The following is a 14,872-nucleotide window of genomic DNA, read 5'->3' on the forward strand; positions in this document are numbered from 1 at the left end:
TTTTATGATGCATTGAATAACTCCCTAAAGAATCATACGCAAAACAAATCATTGTGAGGTCAGATATTTACACCCCTAATGGCAGTAGTGGAAAAAGTAACAAAATGTTTTACTTAGGTAAAAGTATAAATACTGCAATGTGGATGCACTATGTTAGGTATTCAAAATTTACTCAAGTAAAAGTATAAAAGTATTGGCATCAACATGTACTTAAAATACTAAAAGTAAAAGTACTCATATTGCAGAATGTCCCATTTGAAAAGTTCAAAATGTGTGCAAAATCTTTTGAATTTAGCCGATCTACACACTCACAATGCATCGCATCGCGACACATTGTGAGCTTGTAGATCGGCTACAATCTCCAAAGTAACTGGAAACTAGTTTTAAAATAATTGTAGTGGAGAAAAAGTAAAGAGTTTGGCTCTGAGATGTAGTGGAGCAGAAGTAAAAGTATTGGAAATTGGAAATACTCAAGTGAAGTAAAATACCTCAAAATTGTACTTAAGTAAATGTACTTAGTTACTTTCCACCACTGCCTAATGTTCATTCATACATTCCCTTGCATACTATACATAAAACATAGCATGGGTGAACTATTGGCACACAGAAACAGCTCTTGCCATGAAAATAAGAATGGCTATGGAATGTGGGAACCCACAACCCAAAACATACAATATTACACATGAGGTGTTTTAGTGGGGAATTGAAAGGGTTCTAACATGCTACTACTTTTCATTATGCTATTCTTTTTCATTATGACAATATGAGACAGCCACAACCACATGGCCACAGCACAACCAAGGGGCCACAGCCACAACCACGGGGCCACAACCACAGGGCCACAGCCACAGCACAACCAAGGGGCCACAGCCACAAGCAAGGGGCCACAGCCACAACCACGGGGCCACAACCACGGGGCCACAGCCACAGCACAACCAAGGGGCCACAGCCACAACCACGGGGCCACAACCAAGGGGCCACAGCCACAACCAAGGGGCCACAGCCACGGGGCCACAGCCACAGCACAACCAAAGGGCCACAGCCACAGCCACGGGGCCACAGCACAACCAAGGGGCCACAGCCACGGGGCCACAGCCACAGCACAACCAAGGGGCCACAGCCACGGGGCCACAGCCACAGCACAACCAAAGGGCCACAGCCACAACCAAGGGGCCAACATCCACAGCACAACCAAGGGGCCACAGCCACAGCCACAACCAAGGGGCCAACATCCACAGCACAACCAAGGGGCCACAGCCACAGCACAACCAAGGGGCCACAGCCACAGCACAACCAAGGGGCCACAGCCACAGCACAACCAAGGGGCCAACATCCACAGCACAACCAAGGGGCCACAGCCACAGCACAACCAAGGGGCCACAGCCACAACCACGGGGCCACAGCCACGGGGCCACAGCCACAACCACAGGGCCACAGCCACGGGGCCACAGCCACAACCACAGGGCCACAGCCACGGGGCCACAGCCACGGGGCCACAGCCACAACCACAGGGCCACAGCCACGGGGCCACAACCACGGAGCCACAGCCACGGGGCCACAGCCACAGCCACGGGGCCACAGCCACAACCACAGGGCCACAGCCACGGGGCCACAACCACGGAGCCACAACCACGGGGCCACATCCACGGGACCAGGGCCACAGCCACGGGGCCACAGCCACGGGGCCACAGCCACGGGGCCACAGCCACAGGGCCACAGCCACGGGGCCACAGCCACGGGGCCACAGCCACAGCCACAGGGCCACAGCCACAGGGCCACAGCCACGGGGCCACAGCCACGGGGCCACAGCCACAGGGCCACAGCCACGGGGCCACAACCACGGAGCCACAGCCACAGGGCCACAGCCACGGGGCCACAGCCACGGGGCCACAGCCACAGCCACAGGGCCACAGCCACGGGGCCACAACCACGGAGCCACAGCCACGGGGCCACAGCCACGGGGCCACAGCACAACCAAGGGGCCACAGCCATGGGGCCACAGCCATGGGGCACAGCCATGGGGCCACAGCCACAGCCATGGGGCCACAGCCACAGCCATGGGGCCACAGCCATGGGGCCACAGCCACAGCCATGGGGCCACAGCCATGGGGCCACAGCCATGGGGCCACAGCCACAGCCATGGGGCACAGCCACAGCCATGGGGCCACAGCCATGGGGCCACAGCCACAGCCATGGGGCCACAGTCATGGGGCCACAGTCATGGGGCCACAGTCATGGGGCCACAGCCATGGGGCCACAGCCACAGCACATGCACTGCCGAGCCGTCCCATGCCTCAACTCAACGTCAATGCCTTCATCATCATGGCATGAGGAGAGGCTACATTAAGCCACAGACACGGTGCTTTGAAGCAATCAGATGTAATGTATCCCAGGTGCATAGGCTAAATAGACAAACTCACACACATAATAGACTGTACTGTACATGCGTATACAGTACCTGCATAATGTATAAACATGCATGGGATTTTATGGGATGTTTTTTTTTCTCACACACAAAGGGACCCTGGGAAGGCACACAGATTATGAGCATATGCCCTAGCTACACGCTAACAGCACAGGCACAGACACATGAATGCTGTACACACTCAGAGCTTACGTTCATTAGAGGCCTGAGGGGCCCGGCAGTGCAGTGTAGTAGCAAACTGTGAACTGCAAGGATCAGCGGCTCTAGAGCTCTGATCTGGGAGTCAGAAACCACACACAAACACACACACACCCCAAAAGCCGTCATCACAAAATGGCGGCTGCTTTAGTTGGTTTTGGGGGTTTTTGAGGGGGGAAATGAAATAACTAGTAGTTAATACTGTTAGGGTGTTAGAATTGGAGGACAATCTGGCTGGGTATCGTTGGCATAACACAGTTTTTCTACTTTTGTAACTGTAAAACCATGTCTAAAAAAAACCCACTTTTCTTTGGCGAATTTAAACGTGATTTCAAGATACAATTGTATACATTATACATTATTATACTAATAATGTATACAATATTATTATTATTATTATTATTATTATTCACACATTTTGGGTACTTTTAGCTATGACGAATCAAATTACTGTGAATAAGAAATTCAATAATATATGATACTATTCAGAAATAATATTGCTTAGGGTGTTCGGTTAAAAATTGTGTGAATCAATGCTAAAACCAAAATTATATGGCCAGAGACCCAGCCCTTGTTGTCGGTTATATCAAGGCTGTGAGCAGCACCATTAGTTAACACAAGAATGCAAGAGAGAGAAGAGAGGGACAGACAGTCAGGAGGACTCTGTCTCCATGTCCCACCTTCAGGTCCAGATATTCCAAGTCCCTTTTCAGCTGCACATAAGTGTCATCGGCCTACAGGGTGAGGAAATAAATAAACAAATGTATATGGATTATTGCTTTGAGGAAACAAGGGTCAAATTGCCTGGTCGTTAACCTTATACATCTAAACACAACAGGTACTGTACTGCAGATGGCATCCATTCATTCATTCCTTCATTCATTCATATACACCACACTCACAAACCGGCTGCCTTCAAACAATCATGGGGCCGGCTACACACATGTGCACGTGCACACGCAGGTACACACACACACACACACACACACACACACACACACACACACACACACACACACACACACACACACACACACACAAACACAGACACAATTAAATATATGATTTTAAACAGACAGACATGTTTTTTGTAGCAATAAACACATACAACTACAAGCTGCAGATGAAAATCAGCCCACAAAAAAACAGCTCAGCCTTGAAGCCGGTTTGCATTACTAAAACAAACTAACTTGAAACATGGCCCTAATGTGAGACACTGACTGCACATCATAAGCACAGTTGATGAAACATTTAACCAAAAATAGCAGCTAACCAATATGCCAAAGCATGGAATGGTTTGAAGTTAATGCCAATTAGCGAACGGCTTAGGCTATACATGCTAGTGACTGCGACCGAGAGGCTACTTAACATGTGTGGATACTTAAGTCTTAAGCTATACACATGCTAGTGCATACATGGGCGACTGGCGGCACCATCACTTAATACGGCCGTTACAATTCCAAACATGCAAACATGACCCGCTTTATTTACTTCAGTCTATATATTGACTAGTAAATGTTATTGTCTTTTAATGTCCAAAGTATTTGTATTTAGTTCATAAAGTTAACATAACTATAACTAAATGCATTTGAAATTATATAAAAAGGTTACTTTTCAGGATTCCAATTCAAAAAATAATTCAGTATTTAAATTCAAATATAGCAAAAATAGCTACAAGCACAAGCACAAAACGTGTAATTTGAGCTTGTAATCGGCTATTTTTTGCTACAACAGTAATATGCAATGTGGCCCATCTGGAGTGAGTGTGGAACTATAGTGGCCCTCTGGAGTGAGTGTGGAAATATAGTGATTGAGTGTGGAACTATAGTGGCCCTCTGGAGTGAGTGTGGAACTATAGTGGCCCCCTGGAGTGAGTGTGGAAATATAGTGATTGAGTGTGGAACTATAGTGGCCCTCTGGAGTGAGTGTGGAACTATAGTGGCCCCCTGGAGTGAGTGTGGAAATATAGTCGCCCTCTGGAGTGAGTGTGGAACTATAGTGGCTCTCTGGAGTTAGTGTGGAACTATAGTGGCCCCCTGGAGTGAGTGTGGAAATGTAGTGGCCCTCTGGAGTGAGTGTGGAACTATAGTGGCCCTCTGGAGTGAGTGTGGAACTATAGTGGCCCACATCTGTGCTAGTGGCTACGACCAAGAGGCTACTAGGTGTTGAAATGAAACTAACCATCATCACAATGTGAAAGCTAACTGCACATGCTATGACTAGCAGAGCTTAGCTTAGCAGCATGTAGATATGTGGAGGCTAGCGATATAATGGATGGTGTCACCAAAGCCACGACGATATGGAAGCCAACCAAGCTTGTCAAGAAAGAGGAAGCTGATGGTTTTGGAAGGCTGCTGATCCATGACCGATAAGGTCACATCACCAAACCACTGCATGGGCTTTTGGTAGAGGTTGCTACTAAAATATCTGTGACTTATTCTACCAAAACCAGTTGTGCTGTTTCAGGCAGTTTTACAGGCACTAAGAGAAAGAGAATATTCGCAATATTTCAATCAATGTCTGTACTTTATGTACAGCATTCATACATACTGTACATACACAATAAAAGGCACAGGGACCTACTGAAGATCCACAGCCAACTTTTATTGTTTGTCATTCTTCTCCTCAAGGAATATCTATCATTATTGACTGATAATAATTGTGACCAATTCACTTTATGACCACTTAAAGGCAACCTCTACCAGCTGTCGGTGAAGGACAAATTAAGACGGGCTTTCCATGCGGATCCCCCCACCTGGGAGTCACTGGGCCTCAATGGGGCAGAGAGACCCGAGAGAGCGACGTGGGACATCGTTGAGAAGCCGGGGTTGAGGAAGGGATTGGTGGTGGAGGAGGTGGAGGTATTATTGTTAAGGAGGTGGTGGTGGTAGTTGTAGGGGTCTTTTGGGCCGTTGAATTGCTGGAGATGGGCGAGGGTGTGGTGACGTACGGAGGCCATCTTGGCCTGGTGGCGCCGTAACTGGATAAGGAGCAGCGTGAGCTCCTCAGGCTGGGAGGCATCGTAGGACGTAAAAAAACAACAACAACATACCCTCTACTTCTCTGCTCAACTTGTTATCCTTTAAAGATATGGTAAGTCATATTTTTGGTTAAAACAAAGGTTCAATCACTATATTCTGATCGTAATCATTGCTATAGAGTGTTCAGTAATATTTTCAGGTACTGTATGTGACAAAATTTCAGGCAATCACGAGTAGCTATTTATGAGCTTAATTTCTATAGTGTTCCAGTTCCTATTGTGTCTGCTCATTTCATCGTCTCATCATTTACAATGCCACTTGTTTAATCTGTATCCTGACTGAGTTCTCTATCCTGATTGGATAAAATTGGTATCCCAGTTTCAGTTTTGTTTCTGAAAATGCATTTTTTGTTTAATAAAAAGCTGGAGAGACATGGAGACTCCTGCTACTGCAACAAACACTATATATAGCAATGGGTACTATCACAATATGGAGATTTTTTACACTTATTTTAACTAAAGAAAATCACTTTACCTTTAATGACTGGTCTGGTATAGCCAAGTCTCTTGAAAAACAGTGTACTGCACGGGTGGCTAATCTGAACCACAACAACGTCTCTAATCGGTTTCTGACAGATTTTCGTCTGTGCGCCAAATCTCTCCGAGTATGTGAGGGGTGTGGGTAGTATCTGCTGCTTCCCTGATTCGCCAACCCGAGCTGAGACGTGTATTCACATTTCACACCCATCAAAGATAAAGAGTAGGAAAGCTGTAGCAGAAGCCTTAGAAGTAGATGGCGATCACATTTCACATCCACTCACAAAATGAGAAATTACTTTTCTGTCCAGGAGGACTGCCAACACATCATTTGAATCGCTTTCAGAGATCTGGGGGTCCTTTGAGAAAAGTTTGAGAACCACTGTATATTGTACACTAAAAGGAACAGAGCCTTAATTAGTATCATCGGTAACACCTGTGAAGGACGTAGGGAAGGGTCCCAGAAGTAGGAAGAATTACACCGGGGCTCCACCGGGCGCGTCAGCGTCGCGTCTCCGTCACCGTCATGGAATGTTCCCTTTTTAATCAATGAAGGCTGGCTCAACTGCCCGCGTTGCGTTGTGTGACAGCAATAAAATTGCCCCGGTTTGTTTTTTTACGCACACGACGGAGACGCAACGCGCCCGGTGGAGCCCTGGCGTTATTCTGTGTGATAGAGCCTGGCTATTGGCACATGTTACAGGGAGGAACACTGGGTGGGGAAGGAGTATAAGGAACTCTATACTGCTGCTGCACCAGCCATTCTTAAGGAGCTGTGCTGGTGCCTGCCAGGGGGTTGTTGATAGGGAGGAACACAGAAAGGTGTGGGTGAGGGTTAATTGGATAAATTTGGAGAAAAAAAAGGGGTGGGAAAATTATTGGCTACTCTAAATACAAATAAATAAATAAATAGCTTTAGAATAATAGAGTAGAGTATAGTCCCCATTAGAATGTTGTAATCCCTTAGAGTTGTAATGATTTAAGGCTTACCGTTTTGCCATGAAGGCTGGGGGCGCTGACTGTGTGTGTGATGTAGCCTGTTGGAGGCATTGACCGCCTCTCGATGGTGGCAGCCTGCTGACAACGCATTATTATAGCTTAATTCAAATAAAATGTCTTTCTTTCTTTCTTTCCCAATTAAAACTCAAACTCAAACAATACCCATGGTTCTCAACCATCAATGTAAACGCATAAATAGAGGGGTATTGTGGTAACATGTGGCACTGAACATACTGTAATTATTGTCTGGGAAGGGAATTGTCTAATTTCCAGAGTCATTTAGCAGCATAATGTTCTGGGCTGCGCTTGACAACATCTTCCAAGCTGTTTTAAGACATATTGTGCAGTGTGCACACATGGATACAAAACAAACAAGCACACAAAAAACCCCACAAGCACTGATTTATGAATCCACAATGAAAAAGGAACACCTGTCACTGTGCTTCGAACGGCACGACAAAAACGTGATGTAGATCTACAAGGAAATCAAGGGCCACCGCCTTACATTCAGGACATGATCCATACCTTCCCACACACTTGATCAGCTAACACATCAGGAGACACAATTCTGATGAATTGGAGATGGAGGATCCTGATGTAAACAAGTCTTAGTGCTTTTTCTGGTTTCATCCTCATAGCAGTTTTGCATTGACCTTCGTTTGAACTGTACTAACTGTGAATAAAATGTTCAATCAATCAATCAATCAATCAATCACAACACTCTGGCCATCACTACAAGCATCCAGACTAGGCTTGGGCAATATACCGATATTACCGTTTATCGCAATATTTTAATTCAATATCGGTAATATCGCGGAGTATATAAATAATACCGAATGCCGTCATAATACTAATATCGTAATTTTTTTAAATAAACGTCTACATTACTGTATGTGTGTGTCTGTGTGATGCATTTACGAGTATTTCATTTTAAACAACTATAATTTGCCTAATAACTTAGTGTCCATGCATTGACTGGCACTGACGCTGAATTACGGCGACGAGGCGACAGCAGCATTGTCGGACCGCCTCCGCCCAGGAAAGCAAACAAAACATGGCGCCGGTGAGAGTAACAAGTCCTAGCAAGTTGGTTCGTAAAAAAACATCTGGAAATACTGCTGTTTGGCAGCATTTCGGGTTCCAGCCAAATGAAAAAGGCCGATAATCGATAATACCGATAATCGCGATATTATTCACGGCGTCAATACCAAAAAATCAATATTGCCCAAGCCTAATCCAGACTGATCTCCATCCTGGTTCCCAAGCTGTGGAATACCTCCCATCAAGCATGGTCAGGACCAGGACGAATTAGTGACGTCTCGACTGGGGCCAAATCAAGCCAAACCAAGACTAGTCACAGCTGGCCCAGAATATCACCTGATTTCAACCAACATAAATCCTGCCCACTAAAACAGACGACCCTGGATGATTCACAGAGAATCAGGTTGAGGCCAGATCAACTTAAGTCATATCATAATGAGTCAGATCTGGCCCAGAATAAGCCATATTATTTCAACTGGTGAAATATCTCCAAATGGGCTGTGATCTGGCCTAGTCCTGAATGTCACTGGAGTCACTGGAGGACGTCATGAAGCCATTTTCCACCGCACTCTGAAAACTCACTTCTTCAGACGTACCTCTAGCCTGGCTAATGAGCCAGACCGAATCAGCCACTTCATCTTTCATGCTTCATGCTCAGCGTATAGGTCACAATCACCTCTGCTTAATGCTTATTGGATAAGCCCTCATGCCCTCATGTAAGGATTTCCCTTTCCGTCTGTATTCTTCTGAGCATTTCTCCATCATACGATTGTCTTTATGCATGCCTGGCTGACATCTCACAGTGGATGTCTTCTAACCACCTCAAGCTGAACCCAGACAAGACTGAGCTTCCCAGCTAAGTCATGCCCAATGTGGGAGCTAACTATTTCCGTAGACAACGCCCTGGTAACGTCTGTCCCAACAGCCAGGAACCTTGGTGTTATCCCTAGACAGTCAGCTCTCGTTCAAAACACACATCACAGCTGTCACTCGATCCTGTAGGTTTACACTCTATATAACATACGACAAATTAGACCGTTCCTCACCCAGGAGTCAGCCCAGCTCCTAATCCAGACAACAGTCTTGTCAAACTTGACTATTGTAACTCCCTCCTCACTGGCCTACCGGCATGTGCACTGAAGCCTCTCCAACTGATCCAAAATGCCGCAGCTCGCTTGGTCTTCAACCAGCCAAAATTCTCACATGTCTCCCCCCTTCTCCGCTCCCTTCATTGGCTCCCGGTCGCTGCCAGCACAGAATACAAAACTCTGATGCTGGCATTCAAAGCAACCAAAAGGTATGGCTCCCCCATATCTTGCAAGTATGATCGAACCCTACAAACCCTCCCGCGCACTACAATAGCAATGTATGTAGACATAGCACTCTAAAGTATATACTGTATGCATAGTTTCATCTATATTTCACTGTTACGTTCTTAGTTTAGGCCGTACGCATGTTTCATGATAACTATGTATGTGATATATTGCCATGCTTTTTGTTCTTGCTTAATTTAAATCGCTCTGGATTAAGTGTGTCTGGTAAATGCCTATATTGGAAATTGTAATTTATCATTGCACATTTTGGATTGTTTGAAAATGTAAGAATGTCGGCAATTTTTCAGTTTCATCGGAAGACACCATCATCATCATCACCATTTTTCGACCGCGGTCGAAATCATGGATTTCACAATGCCACGCCAGACTTTCCGCTCCTTCATCCCCAGTTCCTGCTTACTGATGCATGTGTCCCTAGCGATGACATCAGGGAACGACAGTTTTCTACCTCTGGTATGCTTTGAGGCAGGATTCCAGAGAAGGGAAGATATAACCTCATTATCAGCTCTGTAGCAGTGGCCAGCAAACTGTGTTCTTCTGGATCGGACAAGTGAAGAAACACGGGGAAGGTTGCCGTGTATTAGATTAGTCAATGGGTGGCTCTTCCAAAAGAGATTGTGCGCTCTCATAATTCTCATTAGAAGGCGGGTGTACAGTAAGTGCCATCCAACCGTTTCTCTAATTTCTTTGAAAGTGTCCATGTCTCAGAGCCATAGAGTAGAATCGGCTCAATGGTCACTTCATAAGAGAACACGCTAACATGTAAGCATAATGTGCAGTGCTGTGCACACATCTTTAGTTCAATAAACATCATGAGTCCAATATGATGTAAAAATATGTTACAGAAGATTGTGTTTTCTAGCTTCGTGTAAAGGTGTATTCAATTACTCATTAAATTGTGAAATTGAAGTGTATAACGTCTAAAGTGATAGTAGATTGTAGCTGATCTTACCTTGAGCAGCTGAGACTTTGACCTGCGGGGGGACGCAGCAAACGGGGCGTCCACCACCGACCTCTCTCCTCCCATGGGCATGACCGTCTTCCGGTCGGCAGGCGTGTGCGGCCTGCGCATGGGCGACACGCCCCGACCACCAGGGGGCCCTGGAGGCGGGATGTCCGCGGCGGTGGGTGGCACCGACACGCAGCGTGACGGGCGCAGCCCTCCCTCGGTAGTCCTGGAGCCCACCGTGGAGGAGGGCGGCACGGTGGAGGGCGGGCGGGTTCCAAACGGGTAGTCGGGCGCAGGGGTGTACAGCGGAGCGGTAGGGCTGCCATGGCGGTACTGGTGCCTCTGCTGCCACTCGTACAGCTGCCATACGGCAGCACCGCCGGTGGTCCCCGAGCCGCCCCCGGGCCCCGTCTGCTGCTCAGGGGTCAGACGGAAGTGACTGAGGCGGTCCTGGGCGTACTTGTACTCGCCGTGGCGAGCGGCAGCGGGGGTCGGGGGGCTGGGGCGGTGGGAGGTCTTTGGCAGAGTCTGGTAGTAGGCCTCTTTGGTGGAGAACTTGGGCTGGGTGGGAGGGGTCCGCCGAGGGAGAGTGCTCTCTCTGGATGGAGGGCTTTCGTTGGAAGACATTTAAACAGTGGTTAACAGAGGTTTAAGTACAGCATAGAGGAGGTACTACTTGTCAGTGGGGAGTGTTGGCTGATGAATGAATATCAACATCCTAATACATCATAGGGGGGGGGGGGGCTAACTACCTGTCAGTGGGGAGTGTTGGCTGATGAATGAATATCAACATCCTAATACATCCTAAAATCATGACAGGCAATTCCTCCCGTCAAAATATGACCCCCCAGTCAAAAAAAACTTTGTTTGAAATAGACACTCATGCTTTCCAAAGTGTGATTTGGGGTCCTAAGGATGAATACAAAATTAATATCAACATCTTAAGTAAATACAATGTATTGTTATGAATTATGATACTATAAGTGTACTGTACTTTTCCCACTGTCCTCTACTTTTCCCAACCACTAGAGGGAGGTGTTTGCTATGTTTATTTGTTTACATGCAATGTGCATTATGTCATTATATTAGACATATATGCTGTTTGCTTGTCCACAAAGGCCAAGATTATTATATGTTGGTGCTAGGTCTGATATCTGTACCTTCTAACTCAGTGGTTCCCAACCTTTTTCATGTCAAGGACCCCAAAATGAACACTTATTGAGAGAAGAATGTTACCACTCTAGCAGTGATTCTCAACCATTTCAATTTCAAGGACCCCCAGTTTGACATGTGTTAGAATACGGACCCCCATTTAATGTCATTCTCTGGCACCCCAATTTATATTGTAAAATCAATGTTAATTGATTGATGAAACTCTGAGAGTGTACAAATGGTTCCATTTGTACACTCTCAAAGTTAGAGACCCATAAGGGTCCATTTGGTTCCTAACTATCATTTAGCTGGGGACCCCCTGGAACAACCTCAAGGACCCCTGTGGGTCTCCGGACCCCACTTTGAGAACCACTGTTCTAACTAATGACTTTGTAGCACTTAATTGCTTTCACTTTCATTTACTTCTACTTGACCATTTACCTTGACCAAGGTTCACGCCTCTTACTCTCATCTTGCAAATTGCAAGTCTCTCTTATTTGGTCAAGAGATAAATCTCACTAAACTGTACATTATTATCCCACCAGGACACTATAGTGCTGTTGCCTTTTGATCCTTCTAGGAAGTTAGACAGTAGGCCTAAAGGTCAAAGCAATAACGTTTCTCAAAGGACAGTCATCTAGATGATGACAGGGCACCGGAAGAGAATTTCCCATTCATGTTTCCATAGACATTTCAAAACGTATTTATTTAAATACCTTTAAGCCTCGGACAAAGCCAACAGCCGAGTTGACAAAATCATGACAATAAACAAATGTTTTGGGGCCCAACAAATAATTAGAAAGAAGAAAAAAGGTCAGGGTACAACCCTGTGTGTTAATTTTAAACATTCATAAAATAAATTAAACTAGAAAAAGTGCCCTTCTGGGCACAGGTCTCCACCAGGTTATCCACAGTTAGAGGTAAAAACACTTTTGGGCCAGTTATAGCGCCACCTTGAGGCTGAGTTGAAATTGTTCATGTGGCATTTTGTCCTGGGCCTAGTGGGAATGTGGGTGCACAATTTCACGGAAATCACGCGATGTGTTCATGATTTGCAGCATTTTGTTTGAAACTGAGCACTCCTGTGAACTTTGGAAGCCAATCTTAACCAATCAGGATGGAGTCTGAGAAATCTGAAAGAGCGGTTTGGTTGAATGGCTCTAGAGAGACTGTGTACCAATTTGCGTGATGTTTGGACAAAATCTGTAGGTGTACTGTGCAAAAACTTGTTTTGCACAAAGCGGCCTCCTGGTGGCGCTATAACAGACCGTTCTGGAAAGTTTGGGGCAGAGGTTCATCGTTGGCATCCAGGGAGTGTGTGTACCAATTTGTGTGATGTTTGGACAAAATCTGTAGGTGTACTGTGCAAAAACTTGTTTTGCACAAAGCGGCCTCCTGGTGGCGCTATAACAGGCCGTTCTGGAAAGTTTGGGGCAGAGGTTCATGGTTGGCATCCAGGGAGTGTGTGTGCAAAATATGGCATCGACCGGGTTAACGGTGGCCGAGATTAGCTGTTCACGGACACACGGACGGACACACAAACGGACGGACGGAGTGCAAAACATACTCTCCCCACATGCCTTCGGCCTGGTGGAGACAATAAAAGAGACATTTCTTGGGTGACTTGGGAATATGCTTGTGATCCAGAGCTATAGTGATTGAGAAGCAGTGCCTACAGAATACATGAACATACCCTTTGTGCTCTGTCCTCTGCACCTTCACCCATTGCTCCACCTCCTCCAAGGTACTCCTCCTGTGCTGCTGGTGCTGTGAGCCTGCGGGGGGCAGCGTTGCACCGGGAGGGGTCCTCAGGTAGGTGCCCGCACCGATCCCGTTGGGTTCCAGGATGGGACTGGGCGTGGTGGACGATGCCAGGCCGTTCCTCGTGCACGCAGTGGCGGCGGGGGGCAGGGTGGAGGCAGCGCGCGACGGAGCCCGACTGGAGCCCGACACGGAGGACGGCGCCGATAGTTCTGGATCCATTTGGTGGTGGAGGTGGTGGGCGGAGGACGCATGGACCGGCAGGGGGTCTGTTTCCGTGGGGGCAGCAGAGCCCACAGGGAGCTCCGTCACAGAGGACGTGGTGGTGGTGGTGGGAGTGTCTTTCTGGAGGCTGACATGCTCCTCGGCGTCAGGGTGGTGGATGGGTTCCAGGAGAACCTCGTGGACGACGGGCCGGGCGCTCTCAGGGTCCAGGAGGGTCTCGGCCTGGACCATGTGGTTGACGTGGTTGGTGGTCTGCGGAACTGCCTGGCCATCCAACGTGTCTGATGTGGACTCAGACCTCTCCGGCGGCCTGGGGACAGACAGACCAGGGTTGCTGTGTTCACTTAAAAATGGAGTGCCATAAATTTCTTTTCATGTGTTATGAGGCGACAGTACAATTTAGGTATTTAGCACAGGGCTTCTCAAAGTTTTGGTCTGGGGACCCCCGGAAATGCTTTGGCCATGTCTCGCGACCCCCGCCCCGCCCCCAATACAATAACCATAATAATAGAGGAAATACATCATAAATAAATACTGAAACCAGCACTTTGAGATTCCACGGAATGTAAAGTGCATTATAAATAAAATCCATTATTATTATTATTATTATAATCATTAAGGAAGGTTTATGCATGCACTATGTGTACTATGCAAACTCTCAATTTCCAGACTCTCAAAGTGCGCACACGTGTGACTGTGTGTGTGTGTGTGTGTGTGTGTGTGTGTGTGTGTGTGTGTGTGTGTGTGTGTTTGTGTGTGTGCATGCGTGCGTGTGTATGTGCGTGCGTGAGAGAGAGAGATAAGAGAGAGAGAGAGAGAGAGATATGGCAGAATAGTGTGAGCAACGTGCTTGTGATCAGAAATGCGTTGCAATGTTCTGTTTGCGATTGGACAAGTTGGATCACTTGCGACGCAATGTGCCGCCATGCACCAATCTGCAAAGGGGAAACTCAGACTACTGTTGCAACGGATTCATCATGTTGCAAATGACTGGTGTGGACTATAGGCTTTAGACAAGGCCACATAGACAACTTACACATAACTCAGACTTATATTTTCTCCAATTTTAGATTTGCACTTCTATTTTTTTGGTTGCCCTCGGTATGATGATGGAAAGCAATACATCAAGACAAATTCTTGTGTGTGTGTGTGTGTGTGTGTGAGATACATGTCCTCCTCCAATCTGAGGCAATGCAACGAAGCGCAATGAAGCCTTGAACTTCAGATGAAAGGCAAAAGGCCACATGAATGTTTAATCTGGTTTTCCCTTT

At 46.8% G+C, this 14,872-nt stretch overlaps 2 protein-coding genes across 10 annotated transcripts in view; both read right to left on the bottom strand.

Annotated features, from left to right (window-relative positions):
• anapc13 (anaphase promoting complex subunit 13) overlaps positions 1–14,872 on the bottom strand; it is a 250,307-nt gene that overhangs the window by 60,460 nt on the left and 174,975 nt on the right. The gene's annotated exons all lie outside the window — the stretch shown is intronic.
• plekha7a (pleckstrin homology domain containing, family A member 7a) overlaps positions 1–14,872 on the bottom strand; it is a 169,567-nt gene that overhangs the window by 30,547 nt on the left and 124,148 nt on the right. For 7 of the 9 annotated variants that reach the window (XM_083762467.1, XM_083762466.1, XM_083762465.1 and 4 more), the window contains 4 exons: positions 13,309–13,911; positions 10,467–11,073; positions 7,131–7,217; positions 3,304–3,357 (listed from right to left, as the gene is read on the bottom strand). In XM_083762467.1, coding sequence (XP_083618593.1) covers positions 3,304–3,357; positions 7,131–7,217; positions 10,467–11,073; positions 13,309–13,911 — 1,351 coding nt within the window. The remainder of the gene's footprint in view (positions 1–3,303; positions 3,358–7,130; positions 7,218–10,466; positions 11,074–13,308; positions 13,912–14,872) is intronic. The other 2 variants (XM_083762464.1, XM_083762469.1) reach the window with 2 other exon arrangements.

This window comes from Protomyctophum parallelum (assembly GCF_964188405.1).
Source record: "Protomyctophum parallelum genome assembly, chromosome: 4".
Lineage (NCBI taxonomy): Eukaryota > Metazoa > Chordata > Actinopteri > Myctophiformes > Myctophidae > Protomyctophum > Protomyctophum parallelum.